The sequence below is a fragment of the Anastrepha ludens genome, chromosome 3 (genome assembly GCF_028408465.1).
Source record: "Anastrepha ludens isolate Willacy chromosome 3, idAnaLude1.1, whole genome shotgun sequence".
NCBI classification, from domain to species: domain Eukaryota; kingdom Metazoa; phylum Arthropoda; class Insecta; order Diptera; family Tephritidae; genus Anastrepha; species Anastrepha ludens.
In genome coordinates, this window is record NC_071499.1 from 97,920,869 (window position 1) to 97,942,874 (window position 22,006).

The following is a 22,006-nucleotide window of genomic DNA, read 5'->3' on the forward strand; positions in this document are numbered from 1 at the left end:
ATGAAACCTCGTCATCTTATTGGGAGGCCACAGACACCATTACGGAACCATCCGATCGAGTCTACATCTGTTTGCGTGATTTAATTTTTTGGAAAAAATTTTATTTGGGCAGCCTTGGTAAAGGGGGGTGACAGTCCCCATATACACCAATTCCTTATTATTGTGTAGTTTCTACACCGTTCATGGTAGAGTATTATGATTTCGCAGAGATCTGTAAAATATCAATGCCTTAATAACATCGAAAAGTATACGATATTGGTAAATAGGGCGTGACACCTCCCATACAGACCAGTTTTTGATATGGCGTAGCTTCGAAACCATTTATGACAGAGTAATGGGATTTGGCACAGATGCGTAATATATCATAGGCATAATAATTATGAAAAGTGGGTGGTATTAAAGAAAGCACGACACCTACCACACAAACCAATTTTCAAATATTGCATGATTTCGAAACCATTCAATATCAATTCTTGATTATACACAAAAAGAGATCGAATATTGATAAAAAAGCTAAGTACTGTAAGAATATAATCCAACAGTATTTAGTTTCGACCTGCACACCAATATCTGGGGTTTCCAAATTTTTAAAATTTCGTTAACAAGGCACACTTCAAGTGTGCGGATTGAATTTGGCAAATCCATGTTTTTCACATAACCAGTTGTATTTAAAATGTTCACGTACCGGACAGCCAACCTATTTATTCATTTTTGCTAAAAAAGGAAAAACAAAAAAATAGTATACATCCTACAGCACTTGAATACAATTTTATTAATAAATCATTACATTTCAACAAGTGTACTCATTACACGGGTCAACACAAAATTTGACTTTGACTCAAAAGCATTAAATTTCAATTATTTAGATCGTTATTAGACAAAAACAAATATTTGGCATGAGAAAGGTTGCTTTCCTATTTAAGAAACAACTTGAACGATATTTTTCAAAATCTATGACTCTAATTTTTATTTAAGAATGAAACTATTCAAATAAACATTTTTATCATTTTTATTAATTTTAAAAAAAAGTAGAAAATAATATAAAAGTGTAAACTTTTACTTTTTCTTTTATGTTCGCAGGTACTATCCCTCAATAAACCCCAAATATAGTCTCCCATCATGTTTTCATTATATTGGCCTTGATAATGTTGTTTAAAGCTCATAATGTCCTGATGAAAACGTTCTACTTGCTCTTCTGAATACACTCCCATGTTGTTTTTGAATTGATCTAAATGAGCGTACAGTATATGTACTTTCAATGACATCCTGCAGCTCATCGCCTTAAAATTTTTCAGCATATTTTCAACTAGCTTTTCGTAGTTTTTAACTATGTTATTTCCTAGAAATCCAGAAACGACTGCTCTAAAACTGTTCCAACTCGCTTTCTGAGTACGATTCAGGAATGTTGGAAATTTTTCATTGGCGAAAATTTGTCTGATTTACGGGCCAACAAAAACCCGAGCTTTAACCTTTGCTTCTGATAACTTCGGAAAAAATTTTCGCAAGTACTCAAAAGCTTCTGAGGTTTGATCCAGTTTTTTAACAAATTGTTTTATCAACCCTAACTTAATGTGCAGAGGCGGCGTTAACACTTTTTCCTCTTTAACAATTGGCTCAAATTTTACGTTTTCTTTCTCGACACAAAGTTCTGTTCTTACAGGCCACGACCGTTGAGTATAATGCTTAGCATCCGCTCTACTGCCCCATAAGCACAAATAACACGGATACTTTTTATATCCGCTTTGAAATCCCATTAGAAATCCCACCATTTTAAAATCGCCAATCAGCTGCCAGTTATACTCGCGATATTTTGCAGATTCAAGCAAAATTTTGACACTTTCATAATTTTCTTTGAGGTGTACTGAGTGAGCAATTGGAAGAGATGGAAATTTATTTCCGTTGTGTAATAAAACAGCTTTTAAACATTTTGTTAAGCTGTCAATGAATAAACGCCATTCGTTAGGAACTCAAGGTATTCCAATTTCTTCAAACATACCTTTTATGTCATTACAAAAACAAAGTCCATCTTCTGTGCGAAATACTACTTTAAGCGAGAGCCTAAAAGCTCTGCTTTACTTTTTGGTAAATTTAAATCTCTAACTTAATCATTAAAATCTTCTGTTTTGAGTATTGTTACTGTAACTATTAGGAAAGCAAACTTTATACCGATAAAAGGTATTTTCTCTTCGCTTTTGTTCATAATAAAGCAGAAAATCATAAAATAAAGAACGAAAATTATTTTGTAGAATGGTGTTATATGTTATTCGCCGTAGCCGAATGGGTTGATGCGCCACTACCATTCAGAATTCAAAGAACGTAGGTTCGAATCTCCGAGAAACACCAAAATGAAGAAATTTTTTTTCTAATAGCAGTCGCCTCTCGGCAAGCAATGACAAAAATCAGAGTGTATTTCTTCCTTGAAAAAGCTACTCATAAAAAATATCTGCACAGTATGAAATAGATTTCGGGATGAAAGAAGAAAATAAAAGTGGCGAAGAAGCAAACGAAGGAACTCGAAGAAAATTTTGCGAGTAGTGACGATAATGATCATGACAATGACTATGATGACATGAAACAATTGCAAATCGAGCTGTGGCGCGAAAAAAGCACAATCGGTCAATTTCGGGAAGATTCGGTGAATCAAAAAGAGTCATGGGACATAAAAACCGTTATGTACACGCAATAATTGAGAGCTGTTTTTTTTGGAACCACATCAAGACGCACACCACAAATAGAAGGAGGAGCTCGGCCAAACACCCAAAAAGGGTATACGCGCCAATTATATATATATATATAATTGAGAAACCAAATTCGGTTAAAGAAGAATCGTCACAAAATCGCGAATGGAAAAATGCAGTGCAGACTGAGTATAACGCACTTATGAAAAACAACAGGTGGAACCTAGTAACCTGGCCAGAAAACAGGAACGTCGTTGGATCAAAGTGGGTATTTACTATGAAACATAACGCTGGCGGCACTGTTGATCGGTATAAAGCTCGCTTGGTAGCGCAGGGCTGCACACAAGTGGCCGGTATTGATTACACAGGCACATTTGCCCCGGTGCACCGCGGTGGTAAGGCACTCAACTTATCATCATTTTGTCGCTGACAGTGCAGTGTAGTTTTTTTTTTGGCTATGAAACTAAAAACTATCAATCGCTTGTTGGTGGTTTGACATACTTGGCTACCATTTCGCTTACACGGTATCCAAACTAGCTCAATTCCATGGACATCCACATAGAGAGCATATGTTGGCAGCAAAAAGAGTGCTTAGTCAGGTATCTAAGGTATCTAGGCCTCAGGGTAGGTTAACTTTTCTACCTAACAGCCATAGTCTTATCTGCTTTACAGCTGCTGATTAGTACGGATATAAAATCGTACAGTGGATTCGTTTTGTTCCTAGGCGAAAACCTGATTGCGTGGGAGTCCAAAAAACAAAAGGTGGTCTCACTTAGTACTATGGAGGCGGAGTACATCGCAATGTGTTCCGGGGCAAAATAAGTGATATTTCATAGTAGTCTGCTGCAGGAGATGGGTTTTAATGAACACACTAAGAAGCCAATAACAATCATGTGCGACAACCAGAGTGCGCATTTCTTAGTAAAAAATCCAATTGTGCATTAGGGCAGTAAACACATCGACATTCGCTATAATTACCTTCGCGACGAATATCATGGAACTGTATTAAATATTGAATATGTCCCGTCAGAAGATAATGTAGCGGATATACTTACGAAGAATCTTGACAAAGACCGACACAAATACCTAACAGGCACTATGAAGCTGAAATTTTGAATATTTTTTTTTAATTTTTTATTGTATCGAGCCAACTAAATTTTCGTTAAATTTTTTCAATTGTATAATATACTAGCAAACCCGGCCCCCTTCGCTGGGCACACTAAAATAGAATAGATATGGTTTAGAACAGAGAAGATACGGTTTTCATATCATTTATTTCTTTATTCTTTATTCAAGCGCTTTGGCATAAACAATATTTTTTGTTTTTCTATTTGTTTTTGAGTAAATATAAAATATAAATTGAAAATCAGGGAAAAAGAAGATTGCTTTTAAATTTGAAATCAACGCAAATGAATAACTAAGAAACAATCTTCTTTTTTCCTGATCATCCATGAATTTTTCGATTCAATTTATATGTTTTATTAAGCATTGGAGCTTTTTTAACCATTATCCATTTATATTTTTCAAAAAAAAAAACGAAAAAAATTTTTTTTTCACGAACACATAATTTCATTCGGATTTCACATTAAATTCTCAAATTTCGTAAGAAATTATTCACTGTTCCAAAATCCACTCCAAAAAAATTCACAAACAATTTTTACATGTTGCACTTACGTTTTTTCCTTATGGCATCCAAATCAGAAAGAAATATAGACCCATTGTAACTCACACTGTCAATTTGACAGTTCAGTTCCGCCCCAAGCGTTAAAAAAGTAAGCGACATTATGGCTGGTTCAAAAGCACGCTGTACCCGTTGCTAGTGCTCCGAATTACAACCAAACTTTACGAAACCCATTTTCATTACTTACTTAACAATGTGCGTAAGTTTGGTTTAATTCGGTGCAAAGGCACGGCGGGTCCACGTTTTGACATATATTTCGAGACCCTAGTCATCAATAGGTATGAAAAGCACTTATCAACAGCTTTCATTTGATACCCATATTGTACATACACAACCAAAGGTTACCCGGGTCCACGTTTTGACCTATATCTCGAGACCCCAGTCACGGAGCGGCATGAAAAATAATCTGTACTAAGGCATTCACCAACAGTTTCAATTTGATACCCATTTTGTACATACACGTCCGAAGGTTACCCGGGTCCACGTTTTGACCTATATCTCGAGCCCTATCCACCAATAGGTATCCAAACTATACGGAAACCATCTTCAATACCTTCTTAACAATGTGTGTAAGTTTGGTTTAATTCGGTGCAGACACGGCCGGTTAGCGAACACACACAAAAAGTTGACTTTATTTTATATATAAGTTTTTTTTTCAGTTTGGGTCCGAAAAATCCAAATATCTTACGGAACCCTATTTTTTTCCAAAATAAAATGTAATCTATGTTACTCTTGGATAATGTAGTTTTCTAATGGTGAAAGAATTTTTAAAATCGGTCCAGTAGTTTTTGAGCCTATTCGTTACAAACAAACAAACAAACAAACAAACAAACAAAGTTTTCCTCTTTATAATATTAGTATAGATAATATTGTAAGAAAATTTTTGAAGTGCTATTTTTTTATTCATACAATAATATAAATCAATTGGGTGGGGGCGGAGTTTTTAAAAATCTGGCAACTACACACATTTTGACAACCCACTTGCTATCTAACACGTGCATTACATACTTTATTAACATAACAAAATAAAATCACACAGACTACTATAATCTTTCTATCGCAGATTTCTTCTGGGTTTGCTGCTGCTAGTGTGTTTAAAAGCGAACACCAGCCAAACTAAAGGGTTTTCCAATAACAGGTGTTATTGGTGAATGGATTGCGCTATCGAGAGATTATTAACGATTTTTTATGGCCTTAGGACTTTTTTCTTTGCAACCACGTGAAAGAGAAGGTCTACGCCAACAGCCCAGGGTCGATTCAATACCTCAAAGATAGAATTCGTGAGGCTATCGAGGACATAGGACAGTCACTTTGCAATTCAGTTATGGAATTTCCGTGAAAAGGATATTGTCCTGTAGCGTGGTCATGGTGGTCATATTTTCCACTATTAACGGCATACCTTCCTTTTTATAATGAATCAAAATAAACCCTCTTATTCGAAAACACTTTAAATCCACTATAAATAGCTTAACCCAAACCCACATCAACTACATCTTTTACAGCGCGTTTTTGTTGGGTTTGCATGCATTTTAATATTAAATGGCGGCAATAAAATATTGAAAGAAACATAAATTAATAATTTTGATATCTGTGATCGGCATATTTATAAAATAATGTTAGTTGTATAGAGAAAAATTAAACTGCTTCACCCTCTAGAAATATAGAAATATGTGAATAGACTAAAAATAAAATATACCAAGGTTTAGGACAATCAGAAAAGATTTAGAGTTGCAGCAGACGACTTCGGGGCTCCAATTAAGTGTTCACCAATTTTTTGAGTAACAATAACCGGAAGTCGTTCCACTTTTTCTTCACACTTATTTTCGGATTTCACGATGCATAGTGGTTCGTTTTTATTAGAATTTCGCTTTTTCCCAAAACTCGAAATAACCAATCTAGCACTTTCACGTATAGTGATAGAACGGTAAGAGTGTCGGGACGGAGTATCGACATTTTTCGTTTACTGAGTAGTATAGAGAACTCGATACCTTTTGACAAGTACTGAGAAAATATTGCAAAATGAAGTTGGCAATTAGCAGGGTGTGAGCTATGAGTACCACAACAGCCGGGGTCACCAGGTACCTAACCTTTCTCACATCCAAGTGCGCAAAGAGGGATCGCATTCTATAAGAGGTAATTCTATCTCTTACAGAACACAGCGGAACTAAACCCAGAGGATGTCAAATTTACCGCCCCCTTAATCGATTTCCATGACCATTGGGTGGTGTGCAATCAGGGGCGTGCAACTATATTTTAATGGAGCTCCCCGATAACTGTCCACCTCAATATGAAGTTCTGAATTAGTCAACCGTTCACATTACCCTAACCTGTTCAAAAGGTCTTTGGCCAAAGAACCGACTGAAAATCGTCACCAAAACAAATAAAAACGAGCAGCTGCACAGGAAAAAGTGCAGAAGATTTTGCATCCCAGAAAGGCTTCTGCTGAAACATTGAGGAAAGCTCAGAATAAAATGCGATTTCCCCAAATTACATCCAGAAGTTTAAAGATGATTGGTCCTCTTGGTGTAAGGAAATACTAGACGTCCTAATAAATGTCTAAATCAAAATTTTGAACCACTTCAAAATTGCACTTTACAATATTTAAATTTAATTTAATAACACTGCGTACCCAATTTTTTTTGTTTTGTTTAGAAAGTTTGGAATTTTGTTTCAAATGTTTGGAATTTTTATAAATGATGTAAAAAATATTTGAATCAAGAAAAAAGGAATTAAAATTATTTTACAGCATGAACACGCAAAACACTTGTCTTATTTATGCCTATCACAAACAAACTAAACATGCAGGGTTTGATTGAAAAGTAATGAGCCTTCCCGCGCGGAGCGTCTGGCAAGCGATCAACCGAATCGGCTGGTGGGGGAAAATGATCGTTGGACCTTCCCCTTCCACTAGAAACCGGTCCCAGTTCGCTGGCAACAGCGATGCCGTCAACGTCGCTCCGCGCGTGAAAGCTGTTTTAAAAGTGTGATAGGATTTTGCAGTTGCGAAAATGCAGCGATCGTTGGAGCAACGTTATTCGATCAAATTTTGCGTAAAGCTTAACAAAACGAGTACTGAAACCATTGGGCTACTCAAGGAGGCTTACGGGGACCAATCTCTGTCCAGTGCCCAGGTAAAACGGTGGCACAAGTCGTTCAAGGAAGGCCGGGAGGACGTCGAAGACGAACAGCGCTCTGGAAGCTCTGGACTCTCGAGGCATCGTCCACAAGGAGTTGTACCTGCAGAAAGCACTGTAAATGCGGCATTTTACAAAGAATTGCTCCTTCGGCAGAAAAACTGCGTCGCCCGGGTTCGGCCCGACCTCGTCAACAATTGGACCCTTCATCACGACAATGCACCGGCGCACACCGCCTTCCTCTGCACCTCTGCATTGGCCAAGATGGGGGTTCCGGTGCTTCCCCACCTATTTTGAAGAATATTAGTTGTATAAGCCAAAAGGTTTAATAAAACTGCTTAAAAAAAATAAGGCTCATTACTTTTCAATCAAAACCTGTATATTCCAAAACCATGAACATATCTTCGAAACAAGTGTACCAACATAAAAAAATAATAATCGAAAGTCGAATGCACGTAACTCGTGAAAAATGAAACATTCACCTTATTTTTTGAACACACTTGGTATGTTAGGAATATTTTTGGAAAATCAGGTGTTGACGTCATCTGTCTAACTTTAATAGGATACGTACGATCAAACAATCAAAAAAGAGGAATACGTTGCAATTTATTGCAAGTCTACTCTAAAAATGAGGCTTCTAGCAGTTTCAAATCAATCAGAAATGGAATTTATCACAGCGGAAATTTCAGACAGTGTCTGCGTAATATTAATGACTTGCGTGCGTGACCCTTCCAAGTGTTGCATGTAAAATTCGTTTTCGTTGACTCATCTATATTTTTAATTGATTATAAGCGTTATATTATGTGTGGTGACTGTATTGTAAACCTTCTTTTAAGTGAGTCACAGACTCAGTAACTACTTGACGATGTCTCAGCTGCAGGACTTGCTAAAATTAACAGTGTTGTACTACCTAGATATGCCAACAATGTGAGTCCTAGCTTGTTAGACCACGGTATTAAATCTATGTAGTATTGAACACATGTTTTTCATATCGGACCATGACCGGTCACTCCTCGGCAGACAATGGCAAACCCCCAAGTGTATTTTTGCTCTTAAAAAGCTCGTCGTGAAAAACTATTTACCGCTCGGAGGCGGCGTAGAAACTAGGTGCATGGACACCACAAATTGGCAAATTCGGCCAGACACCCAAAAAAAGTGTCTGCGCAAATTAAATAACGTATGGAAACGTTAATGATCTGTATGCTGATTTGTCAATTTTTGACTTGGATGACTGTTCATTCATTGAGATATATAGATGCAAATGGCATAACTTGAAAAGGCTAAATGTGCATGGAAAACTTGAGGCTGAGTGCTCCAAATACACATAATGATTATTTTACGAGCGTCGATTTATACCGGCATCAATAGTCATATGGACTACAAAATTTTTGATCATTCTGCTTACAAAGAAAAAAATTTAGTTTGATGAAGTTACTGACGAAGTTTTAAACTATGCTGCCGCATATTCCCCTATTTTTTTATTTTCAAAGAGAGAGGAATAAAGTCGCCATTATTCCAATTGCCAAAAAGGATTTTGCCACGAATACCAGAGATTATAGACTGACATGCATTCTGCCAGCTGTTTCCAAAGTATGATTCTGTTTCGTTCACAAATTGATATTGCGTTCAACAATGTTACGCGTTTTATTTATGAGCTTAAAAGATATGACCACGACTTTTTGTCGGAAAGTGAGACTTACTGTCTTTATAAATCTGACTGTTAGTTTTAATTTTAAGTTTACATTCTATTGTACTAGAATTAAGTTTTTAAATTTTGTAACTTCCATTCTGTAGATGTATTATAAAAGAGTAAAAGTCTTATATAGCAAATAAATAAAATCTGCAACTCAATGAACACAGCAAATGCGTTCAAGACAGAAATAACTATTAATTTTAATTTTCTTTATCTTTATTTATTGAAAATTTCTTGCATAAGAAACTAAGAATAAGTTAAGAAATCGTATGTGATAGAGTACATAATATGTTTCCTTTCCAGTGCTAAGAAACTAATTATTTGTTCAGTTGAAATATATATGTACATTTATGACTAAATCGGATATGAATGTCATGGAAGTGAACATATGGAGGGAGTCAGGAAGGGCGGATGTGCAGTCTCCGATTCTTAGTCCTAGTTTCCAATTTCCCTTAAAGCTTCGGTTATTCCTCATGGGTATGATAGATGTGGAGGAGGAAGTCAAAAAGGGCGAGTTTCCAGTGTCCGATTTTTCGTAGCTGGGAGCCGGAATTGTATGCGAATTTGTTTTTATGTTATGAAATTGAATGAAGGGTGCCGGAAAGGACTAGTGTCCAGTCTCCCTTCAAGCTTTCTTTATCTCTCCTGACGGTGAGGCCGTACTGAAAGCGGAAATGGCCGAGATACCATTGCCTTCGTCTTCGTGCGAGATGAGATAATTAAGGTACACAATTGTTTCTGGGAATGTTAGCGTTCTTTATATACCATGGAACTCCTGCACTCCTTGCACTTCCTGAAGTTTTGTCCACATTGGTTTTAGCATGGCTTTATGCGTAGCGCTTTGTACTCTAGAGGTAATGTTAATTTCGAATTATGCATCCAATAAAAGTTTTTCTCATTTTAAGCTTGATATTAGTCACTTTCTTTTCAATGTGATTCCGCCAGTGACTCTTCTATCTAAGTGAATTACAAGATTTTTTTTTTAACTTTTCACAACTCAGTGGAACATTCAACAAATCAAATTATTTACAATTTTCGATTTTACGTTCATCATATAAGTTGGTCATATCAACAACAGTTTGTTCAAATAGCTCTATGAACAAAAGAAAAGCAAGGGCAGCGAGAATAACAAAAAACTACCTGAAGTATTTTACCTAAATTTACACGTAACGAACAGACTGTTCGTTTGATAGTATTTGGTTCATTTTGTGAATATTGAATTGTTTTGCGCTTCCATAAAAAAGCCACAGTATTCAATAGCAATATTTTGGCAAATACAATTTACTGCCTCTGCTGTCTTATTCATCTGAATTATCATTACTTTCAAAAGGTTCGTAATCATTATCATCATCATTAGTTTGGAAAAAATTCCCTTCCTATTCATCATGATCAAGTAATAAAATTCCTAATTCAAAAAGACAATTTATTTTTGTATAAAATCGTCCAAGAAAGCAAATATTTAGTCACATGAGAAAAAAAACAAGAAAGCTATAATTGATTTTATTTTCCACAAAATGTGCTACAATTCTTTCCGCCGTAGGTGTTGACTCGCTCTCTGATGCGCTATTCAGCCGCTTTTGTGACATCGTACTCTTAAAAACAATCTCATTTGTTTTAGGCCAAATGTTCCTATTGTGCCAAATTTCGGCAAAAAAAAATATACATATGTTTGCTAATAATTGAATTATGTTCTAAGTGATAGGTAAAATATCCTCTTCTCTCGTTTGGAGCTGAAAATTAAAACCTACTTTACGTGGACTAGTAATAATTTTTGGTTCACTTGATTAAGGCTCCTGCGGGCTAGGCGGTTATAGTGCTCACACTGACCGACGTATTGTGGTTCCTTACCGCAGCCCGTAGAGAACACAAAATGGAGCAAAACTTGTCCCGTAGAGGCCAACTGCGTTCTTTTAGTTACATATTTACACAATACATCGGTTTGTGTGTGTGTGTATGTTTGGTCATATCTACACAATGTTGCCATTGATATTTTTGCGTACATACTTTTACACACATCCGCGTTATCAGTTACAATTTTTCATTGTTTAATAAACCAAAGCCAAAAACAAACAAATGCAAATAGTTCATCTATTTATAATTAATATTATTAAACATTGTTTTTAAGTTATTTTAATAAAAATTAAAATTTTTCTAAGTTTATTTTGTAAATGATTTCGAAATGTACTGTTTGGCTACACTGTGGGGTGAGAGAGCAACCAGCTGGCACGATTCTACGAAATTTCCCAAAATCCTACGATACTACTATACGGAAGGGTGGTAGTTTCTCATTTACATGGGGCTCTCATTAGTTGCATCGTAGCAGCTGACACGATCTTGCGTTTACGTCGGTCAATGTGCGCACTATCATCATGAAAACAGTCACCGACATATCGTAGTCCCTTACCGCAGCCCCTAGAGAGCACAAAATTGAGCAAAACTCGTCCCGTAGAGAACAACTGCGTTCTTTTAGTTACATATTTACACAATACATCGGTTTGTGTGCGTATGTGTTTAGTTGTATCTACACAATGTTGCCATTGATATTTTTGCTTACATCCACGTTATCAGTTGCAATTTTTCATTGTTTAATAATATATATATAATTGGCGCGTACACCATTTTTACACAGTTAAATGACCTACAGTTTTAAGCCGACTCCGAACGGCAGATATTTTTATGAGGAGCTTTTTCATGGCAGAAATACACTCGGAGGTTTGCCATTGCCTGCCGAGGGGCGACCGCTATTAGAAAAATGTTTTCCTTTTTTTTTTAATTTTGGTGTTTCAACGAGATTTGAGCCTACGTTCTCTCTGTGAATTGCGAATGGTAGTCACGCACCAACCCATTCGGCTACGGTGGCCGCCCAAAATATTATTAATAAAAATTAATAAGCCAAAGCCAAAAACCAACAAATGCAAATAGTTAATTTATCTATAATTTACATTATTCTACATTGTTTTTAAGTTAATTTAACAAAAATAAATTTTCCAAGTTTATTTTGTAAATGATTTCGAAATGTACTGTTTGGCAACACTGTGTGGTGAGAGAGCAATCCTGAGAGGAATTTACAAAAATCCTGCGATAAAATCTACGATACTACGATACAGATAGGAAGTAATTTTTCATTTGCATGGTTCTCTCATTAGTTTGATCGTGACAGCTGCGTTTACGTCGGTGACTGTTTGCAGCATTAGAATTTGCCCGCGGTAACGGATGCCTGTCCTCAGAGGAGACTAAAGACCACACGTCAGCTTGTTAGTTATGAGTTAACTCAACGATAATAGGCTGAGCGAAACAGAAACGGCTTGGTGACGATGGGAACACTGTCGTCATTAGAGCGCCCAACTACCTGACAGTACAACGGAATATGCTCATAAGTCAGGGATCTGATGATTTTACATTTGCTTGCCGTGCTTGTGTGTCATTCCGCATTTAGGGTTTGGTCCCAGGTACAAGTGATTGTAATATTATATAACAGAGACTCAATCTACATGTATGCATATTCTTTAGGAACCCAACCCAAAAAAGAATCTGTCGACCGAGTCAAGGGGGTATAACCTTGTCAGCACTTTAAGCTAAGTAGTGCCTAAACAACCAGTCGTTAACGGTCCCCTCCGATGCCCAGGCAAGGTCGGTTGTAGCAATGCCATCCTCATCGGCTGCGACGCCGAAACGGCTATCACTAAACTTGGGAGGGTGCAAAGGACTGCATATATTGGCATCACCGGAGCAGTGCTGCCCGGAATGTCGCTTTGCACATACTTTCCATCACCTTTTACGTTATTTCAATTCCAGCTCAAAATGCAATGAGGGTACAGAAGGTTGGCAATCTCTCAAGGGAGACAATCTCTCTAGGAACATAGTCGCATTTTTGGGCAGTTAACACCGTATTTCTCCGAAATTCGAACATATCTCTCTATCCGCAAACTGCAGTTTGAAGGGTCGTGCTAGGGCAATCTTTCCAAATAGGCAGGATTGGATCGAGGGGAAAATCTGCACCAAAGCTTGCATCCCTGTCTTCATTGACGGCTATGTAGGCAATGTATCTACCTCCTTTAAACTGCCGAATACTGCTAATGTTTTTCAAGCAAAAGTCTTTGCGATCCTGCAGACATGCAAAATGCCTGAGGAAACAATCTTCCATTTCTCCTATGAATGTCCTGCTCTATGGAAGGACAGAATGTTAACCCAGGGCAAAGCGCAGTTCGAGAGTCTCGACCTAATAAGGTTCCTCAACCGCACAGACTGAATATAGCAATGCCGCTAAACGGTTAAACAATTTGATAACGAGGATGTGGAAACAAAATGATGCGGAAGCGCTAGTTAAATTCTGGACGAATGACGACTTAAAACAACCAACCAAAGCCATTCACTTTCCAAACCCACATGCGGAAAAGCCAGGATTAACATTTAACGCCCATTGCGGAAACCTTGGTACCTTTCAGAGAAGGAGACTGTTGAGCACTTTCTCTGTAAATGTACGGGTTTGACAGCTAGACGATTAAGATCACTGGGTGTTCCTTTCTTTGACAGCCTGGGACAGTGCGCCAACAGAAATCCCATCAATCTTGTCCATTATATCAACAGATCTGGCTGGCTGTAGATATCTTCCTGTTGGAGGTCTCATAATTGTATCAAAACGGCGCTTTAGTGGTACTTGGGGAGTGGTAGATTGGTACTTCAGCCATTTCATCTACCTACCTGATTAGGGCCGTAGGGAAAAATGTTAAATTAAAACATTATTATTGGTTGTAAACTGCTATTTCTTTTTCTTCATAATGTGTAAGATCAACATATTTTGCAATTACTCCAAAAGTACTATATAGAATAGAATCATAAAGTGATTTAATACTTAATACATTTCATAATTTCAGAATAAAAAGTCTCTATAACAATCAGTTTTCAAGCCCGTACACTACTGTATTTTCATATGTACTCGTATATGTAAATCTGTAATTTTTCTAACAACTCTTCCTATAACAACTTGCGATAATGAGAGAAAATGTGTTTGAGAATGGAAAACAAATTGAAGATAAGATGATATTTTTAAAGTACATAATTGTACAGAATGGTCTTCATATACACTATTAGAAAAAAATTGTCTTCATTTTAGTGTTTCAACCCATTCGGCTATGGCGGCCGCCGTGTAAATACTACGTAATTTATATTCGCCGATATTTTGTAATGGACCTGCTGACTCATAATGGCTGCTAATCAAGGTGGTTAGAACGCATTTAATTGAGTGTGCAATTTTAAATGGCTTTGGTGCTAGAGCAAATATTTGGTTCAAATAATCGCAATAATGCAAATTGATCTTCTATTTCAATTTAAACGGCTCCAGTTCTCATTCAAATTATGTTTTCCATTGACAATAAAGAAGGCACGAGGACAAGCACCTATTAGAATTGACAGACGGCAGGGTGTATCCGGATTACCGGTGCAGATAATCTGATTAAAATTGTAGATTCTTCTTCTTCTTAATTGGCGCGATAACCGCTTACGCGATTTTGGCCGAGTTTAACAAAGCGCGCCAATCGTTTCTTTCTCGTGCTAACCGGCGCCAATTGGACACACCAAGTGAAGCCAAGTCCTTCTCCACCTGATCTTTCCAACGCAGAGGAGGCCTTCCTCTTCCTCTACTACCACCAGCTGGTACCGCATCGAATACTTTCAAAGCCGGAGCGTTTGTATCCATTCGGACGACATGACCCAGCCAACGAAGCCGCTGGATCTTTATTCGCTCCGCTATGTCTATGTCGTCGTAAAGCTCATACAGCTCATCGTTCCATCGTCTGCGATATTCGCCGTAGATTAGCTGATTTAATTATTGTATAGCTTTGTCAGTAAAATATGGTACGCAGGCAACAAATACGAGTATTAACTGCCCTTATACTAAAAAATAATTATTTATTTAAAAAAAATTTCAAGTTTTAATTTCTCAAACTACTACTATCAAAGCAATTAATGTAGTTTCGAATATGTTAGTGCAAACTAGCATTGCATCCAGTCGTTCTTGTTCTTCTTTTTAAAACTTTGGATATTTTTCATTCACAACAGGTGTTAACTGTCGTTTTTCGGCAATGTTGTCATCGAAAATGCATCTAATCAGCTTAAATTATGGGAATTAAGTCTGGTAGTTGATCCTGATTAGATGCTCCTGATACCTGAGATAATTCCGAATTAAGTCGTTAATCCCGATTAACGACACCGTCTGTCTATGCTGTTGTTCGGTTTGGACGTAATGTCTCTATGTTTTATACATGGCCAGTTACAATTTGCTAGTATATATATAAAATTAAGCTCACTTTGATTCTATAATTTGATAAAAAAAATTTAAATTTATTTTGTCATCAGTCAATTTATTACCGAGTCAAGTGGGTAGTAGAACTGAGTATGTGACTGTTTCTTCAGTTAATGAACATGGAGGACGAATGTAATTGCAACGTTTTATTTTTCCCTAAGAATCAGTAACAATATTTTGAAGTCTGTCGTGAAACCTTTTCCAACTCTTGAATTATGACATGTAACTGAGCTATAATTTCCGATTAATGGTTTTTCTTCCGAAAGAGAATTGCACAAACATGCCATTCTAATTAGACCTACTATATTAATATATTGTTCACTTGGCTTTATTATACTGTGCTCCCATTTCAGTTTTGAAACTGTCACAATTCCCCAATGAACATCTTGATTATAAATATTGGCGAGGTTTAAATCAATAATATCGGATCTTAATTTACTTACGACATTCATAAAACCTCACTTTAAGCAAAAGTATTTTACACAAGGTGAGTTCAAGTTTTGTAATGTCCATTTGAGAATGTTAGTGGTGGTACTCGTAAAAGATGTTCAAATTATTTCATAGCCCAATCATACAGAAAATTTGAGAAAAAATTAAGTTAATTTTTGGAATTTACATGATAGCAATGTGGTTCATATTAATAAGGTTGAAAAACAAACCATTCTTCATCAAATGAATTATTTTAATGATCAGTTGGTAATATTTGTACATTTTTTAATACTGGCATCAAAGCCAACATTTGATCTTAAAAAAGCGGATTTAAATTACCTATTAAATTTGTTTCGTTAGTGAATTTAGTTATGAAGCAAATGTGTGATTATTTCACAATCCTTTTCAAAAGGCACTTCGAATCGATTAATTTTTTTCTTGTCTGAAACTTTATTTATCCCTTTTTTTATTGTGCGAGATTTTTAATTAGATTGCTTCGTAAGATTACTGAAATCCAACTACACAAATTCAAACCAAAAATTTAGTACCTTCTTCTAACAGTTTTAGATGCATACATGCAGGCCTGTATTTGTATATTCATTAATAACTAGTTTTAATATCATGGCATTTTTTAAATTTCTAAACTGAAATGTGTAGATTTCAAAAAACTTACGTTCTGGCGAGCTGACCAAGAATTGCATAAAAGGGAAGCATCTTCTAAAATACGGGTCTGAAAAGATGTATAAGCAAATAAAACCCATGTTTTTTATTATATTCTAGTATTTACTAGTTAATTTTAGTTTTATACACAGTGGCTGGCGCTAAATTAATAGACGTATATATAGTTTAAGTTTGAAGATAAATATTTAGTTCTATATTATTGTAGTGAACGCCTTTTTATATTCGCTGTGACTTAAAATTATAGAAAGAATGCCGGAACATCATACTTAAGATTTCTGGTATTAATTAACAAACAACACTTTCAAAAATTGGCAAATATGTCACTCTCAACCGTTATAACTATAAGTAGATGATCTACTTTTTCGCGCTTAACTCAAAATCCGTAATTAAAAAGCGCGATTTCCCATACAAAATTTCTCTCCCAAAATCTGAGATCATAAAATAGTCTTGGATAATAATGATACTTTTCGACATACAACCCTATGTTTTCTGTGTTATCGATAATTATTATTACGAATGTAAGGAGAAACATCAAAATAAAAACTAAATGAAATGGATGCCGGCAAAGAAAATGGGTCTGTAAACATAATTCTAATGAAATTGTTGTTAAATATTATTAATTAGAGATTCATTTTACAGAAAAAAGCGCGTGTCCATAAAAGTTTTGTCCTCTTATTACTTAAATAAAATGTAATATAGAATTTCGAATGTGCATTGTTGCCATAATTTTTTGCAACCTCAGTTACGTCGCATACAGATTTCCTCCAACTGTTTATTATTAGCAGCCAAAAAATTGCGAAATTAAATTAGCTATTCCTTCTCCTTGTATTTTCTTCATATCGTTAATAATAATTAAAGATACCAAATACACCGAAATATTCCACCAAAATTATTTCTACGAAGAAAAACCTCTCACAGCAGTATTGTCAGCTGATTGTAAATTTTGCAGGTAATCTGCCTTATGTGAACGGTTAGATTAATTTGGTGGATTTATAAGTGATTAATGCATATGTGAACGTATTATTATCAGTCATGCTAGCAATCTGACAGAGTCGTGTTCACATTTTTTATAGTGCCAATTTATTTAAGAGGCAAACCTCCTTTTTGACGTTGGAAAAATAAAACAAATCAAAGCCAAACATATCAGATGGAACACTTTTAAAAAAGTATAAATACTGTCATCATAAAAAATTGTTTAAGAAAAAACCAGTTGCTGCTTCCGTGGATGTTGCAACACGCTGAATAAAAATATGTAAACTTACTAAAGATGAATAGAATTAATTACTAAATTAAGTAAACTTGTTTGTATATTGCTTGTTTCTTTGCTATATCTCTTGGGGTTTTAATAATAATGTAAATATTTATATTTATTTATATTTTTATCTAAGATGTGCGAGTGCATATGTAAGACTTTTAGCCTTCTATAACACATCTACGCAATAGAAGCTACAAAATATTAAAATTAAATTTTTTTTTATGATTTCCATTATAAATATGTTAATATTAACAATAATTAATTGGTGTTGGGGTTTGGAATTAAAATCTCCCTTCCCTTTGGAAAGGAACATTATTGTCTTTGGTGGCATTTTGTTACAATTTTAATTTAATACAATATAGTTTTCTATAATTTTATTTATAATACAGTACGAGCAGGATCTGTGGTTGTTTTGTGATTTAGTCCTTTTGGTTGAAGGTCCATTTCCGGTATTAGTCTCATTCCATAGTTTTTGTGCTCTCATAGTCGCAATATATGCTTACTGCTGCTTCTTTTTACTGTTTCAGTGGCAGTGTCTATGCCGAGTTCGCGATGAATAGCGTCATTTCTTATCTTCAGTAGTATTTTGTTGCTTATTTTTACTATGAATACACCTCTTGATGCCCTATGTCCTACTAAGGGCTGAGGATCGAAAGAAACGATTACACCTCTATGGTTTTAATTCGCATTCAATAAATTCAAACGCTTTTTAAATGTGTAAAAGGTTTTGAATGTTAAGAACTAGGGGTGGAATTATTTTCGAATAATATTCGAATAAACATTATTCGAATAAAACGAATAATTCTATTCGTTTCAAATAATTCGAATAGTTTATTATTCGAATACCTTACTATTCGAATACCTCACTATTCGAATAGTTTACTATTCGAATACCTCACTATTCGAATACCTTACTATTCGAATACCTTACTATTCGAATACCTCACTATATATTCATTAACATCAGGGAGAAAATGCTTTTAAAAATATAAAAATTACATTGGCACTTCTCATGGTGCATGCACTTGTACATAAACCGATTAGTAGTCCGCTAATCTAAATAAATATTTACCAAAAATATTCGAATAGTGAAGTATTCGAATAGTGATGTATTCGAATAGTAAGGTATTCGAATAGTAAGGTATTCGAATAGTAAGGTATTCGAATAGTGAGGTATTCGAATAGTGAGGTATTCGAATAGCATTATTCGAATAAACGAATAAAAAATTCGAATAAATATTATTCGAATTACGAATACCTCTCGAATAAAAGATTTTATTATTCGAATAATTTTTATTCGAATAGTCCCACCCCTATTAAGAACAGTTCAGAGAAAGGGATTTATTATTCTTGCATAACCTTAAAAGGAGCAAAACATTAAATTTACACTTTCAAAATATCAAATTTTATAGGTAAGAACCAACAAATTTTCATTAACACTCAAATCTTCTCAGAGTGACCTTTTTTAACATTTTTTTATTTAATAATAAATTTTTTTTTTGTAACTTATACAATAGTTTCGGTAGCTTTAACTTAAAAATTCGCTTTGTTTACATATTTCTTTGTTTCTACATTGTTATTCAAAATATTTATAACAGTTATATTGAAACGCAAAAAATATAGATTATCCGTATATAATATCATATTATTGCATTGTTATTTTGAATGAAAATATGATGAAATGTGTATTGTGCGCAAAAATGATGGTAAGAAAAATGGGTTATTTTTCCCTTTCCTTTCTTTTCGTCATGTGTTTCAATTTATGTTACAGATCTTGGTATGGTAGATGCATATGCTGCGGACGGCGATGTGTTTGTGTTTCTATACTGAAATATTGAAGCAGTGGGCCTCTTGTCCATGCAGTGAAGCAAGAAAACTCCACTATACCAGTACCGGTTATGGATTTCATTAGTCCCGATATGTTTGAATAGAACGCAAGTCCCCTGATGTGTGGTAGCTTCAATTAGCGATTACATTACAAAGGGGTCAGCAACAATGGCTGGTTTCTTATTTGCGGTAAATCGACAGTGTTTCAAATAGATTGGTGCTTACGATGACGGAATGGATATCTGGGATGGTAAAAATATTGAAATAGCCTTTCGCGCCTGGCAAGGTTAAGGCACTAAAGAATATATCCGTGTTTGCATGTAGGACACATTTTCTGCAAAAGACGACCCCTTTCAGCGCCCGATGGTAAGGGTACCATGAAGCGCAAATCATTACATCTAAAATCCCAATAGTTATTAGTTTGAAATTAACTAATTTAATGTACGTATTTGCGAACAAATCCACTTTCAATTTGCAAACTAGGAAACAGTTTTACCCTACATGTAAACCAATTTATATACATATATACATATGTGTTCTCCTCATAGCCACGTACCTATTTAGTACATATATATATATGTAGTTATATCATTATAACGCTAGCTTTGTGTAGTACAAAACGAATGTAATTCATATAGTTATTTGACAACTTAGTCATAGTTAACATCAAGTCTATAAACTAAGTAAAGAAATTGAAATAAAAAAGACAAGAGTAGTTTGTAAGGCTTTAAGCTTAAATAAAACTTGCTAGTTCGACATTTTAATTATATCCTTTTTCCAAACTGTTCAGAAAGAAATTATTTATTTCTTTTCCATTTTAAGAATACCATTTTATTTCGTGTTTTCTTTTTCATATACATAGTTTGAAATAAAAATAAGTTTAACGATATTTTATAAGGTAATGAAGAATTTCCCAGCTTGAATTTAAATATAGAAAAGGCAATCTATTTAATTTTTAATCTTTAATTTATATAAATAACATTTGTCGGGAATTTTTATAGCATCCTTTTATTCACTAGTTTTTCGGCAGCTTTTCAATTTGGAGTTATTAAATCGTCATAGCACGCGCTGCATATAGGTGAAAATACTATCTAAATAGAAGCAGAGGTAAGTATTCCCTTACTTATTTGCATTTACATGCACATCACCGCAACACAGACCCACAAATGTTGATGACGATGATTCACATATATATATAGTCTCCCATCATGTTTTCATTATATTGGCCTTGATAACGTTGTTCAAAGCTCATAATTTGCTGATGAAAACGTTCTACTTGCTCTTCTGAATACACTCCCATGTTGTTTTTGAATTGATCTAAATGAGCGTGCAGCATATGTATGTACTTTCAATGACATCCTGCAGCTCATCGCCTTAAAATTTTTCAGCATATTTTCAACTAGCTTTTCGTAGTTTTTAGCTTTGTTATTTCCTAGAAATCCAGAAACGACTGCTATAAAACTGTTCCAACTCGCTTTTTAAGTACGATTCAGGAATGTTGGAAATTTTTCATTGGCGAAAATTTGTCTGATTTGCGGACCAACAAAAACCCGAGCTTTAACCTTTGTTTCTGATAACTTCGGAAAAAATTTTCGCAAGTACTCAAAAGCTTCTGAGGCTTGATCCAGTTTTTTAACAAATTGTTTCATCAACCCTAACTTAATGTGCACAGGCGGCATTAACACTTTTTCCTCTTCAACAATTGGCTCAAATTTTACGTTTTCTTTCCCGACACAAAGTTCTGTTCTTACAGGCCACGACCGTTGAGTATAACGCTTAGCATCCGCTTTACTGTCCCATAAGCACAAATAACACGGATACTTTGTATATCCGCTTTGAAGTCCCATTAGAAATCCCACCATTTTAAAATCGCCAATCAGCTGCCAGTTATACTCGCGATATTTTATAGATTCAAGCAAAATTTTGACACTTTCATAATTTTTTTGAGGTGTACTGAGTGAGCAATTGGAAGAGATGGAAATTTATTTCCGTTGTGTAATAAAGCAGTTTTTAAACTTTTTGTTGAGCTGTCAATGAATAAACGCCATTCATTAGGAACACAAGGTATTCCAATTTCTTCAAACATACTTTTTATGTCATTACAAAAACAAAGTCCATCTTCTGTGTGAAATGTAATAAAAGTAGCATCACTCTTAACACAATGACTCAAGAACTTATGAATAGAATATCATAAAAGCTGTCCAGCTGTCTTATTAAGGTTAGTACTAATTGAAAAATAGGTGAGTGCAATAAAACTAATGCCATCTACCTTCTGCTCAAATATGAACGAGACGTTATCAATAAAACGGTCCGCGGATGACATATGG

At 35.2% G+C, this 22,006-nt stretch overlaps 1 protein-coding gene across 1 annotated transcript in view; it reads right to left on the reverse strand.

Annotated features, from left to right (window-relative positions):
* The window catches only part of LOC128858547 (inhibitory POU protein), a 154,980-nt gene that overhangs the window by 118,955 nt on the left and 14,019 nt on the right, over positions 1 to 22,006 (reverse strand). Inside the window, exon 2 of the mRNA XM_054094924.1 lies at positions 16,590 to 16,646. Coding sequence (XP_053950899.1) covers positions 16,590 to 16,646 — 57 coding nt within the window. The remainder of the gene's footprint in view (positions 1 to 16,589; positions 16,647 to 22,006) is intronic.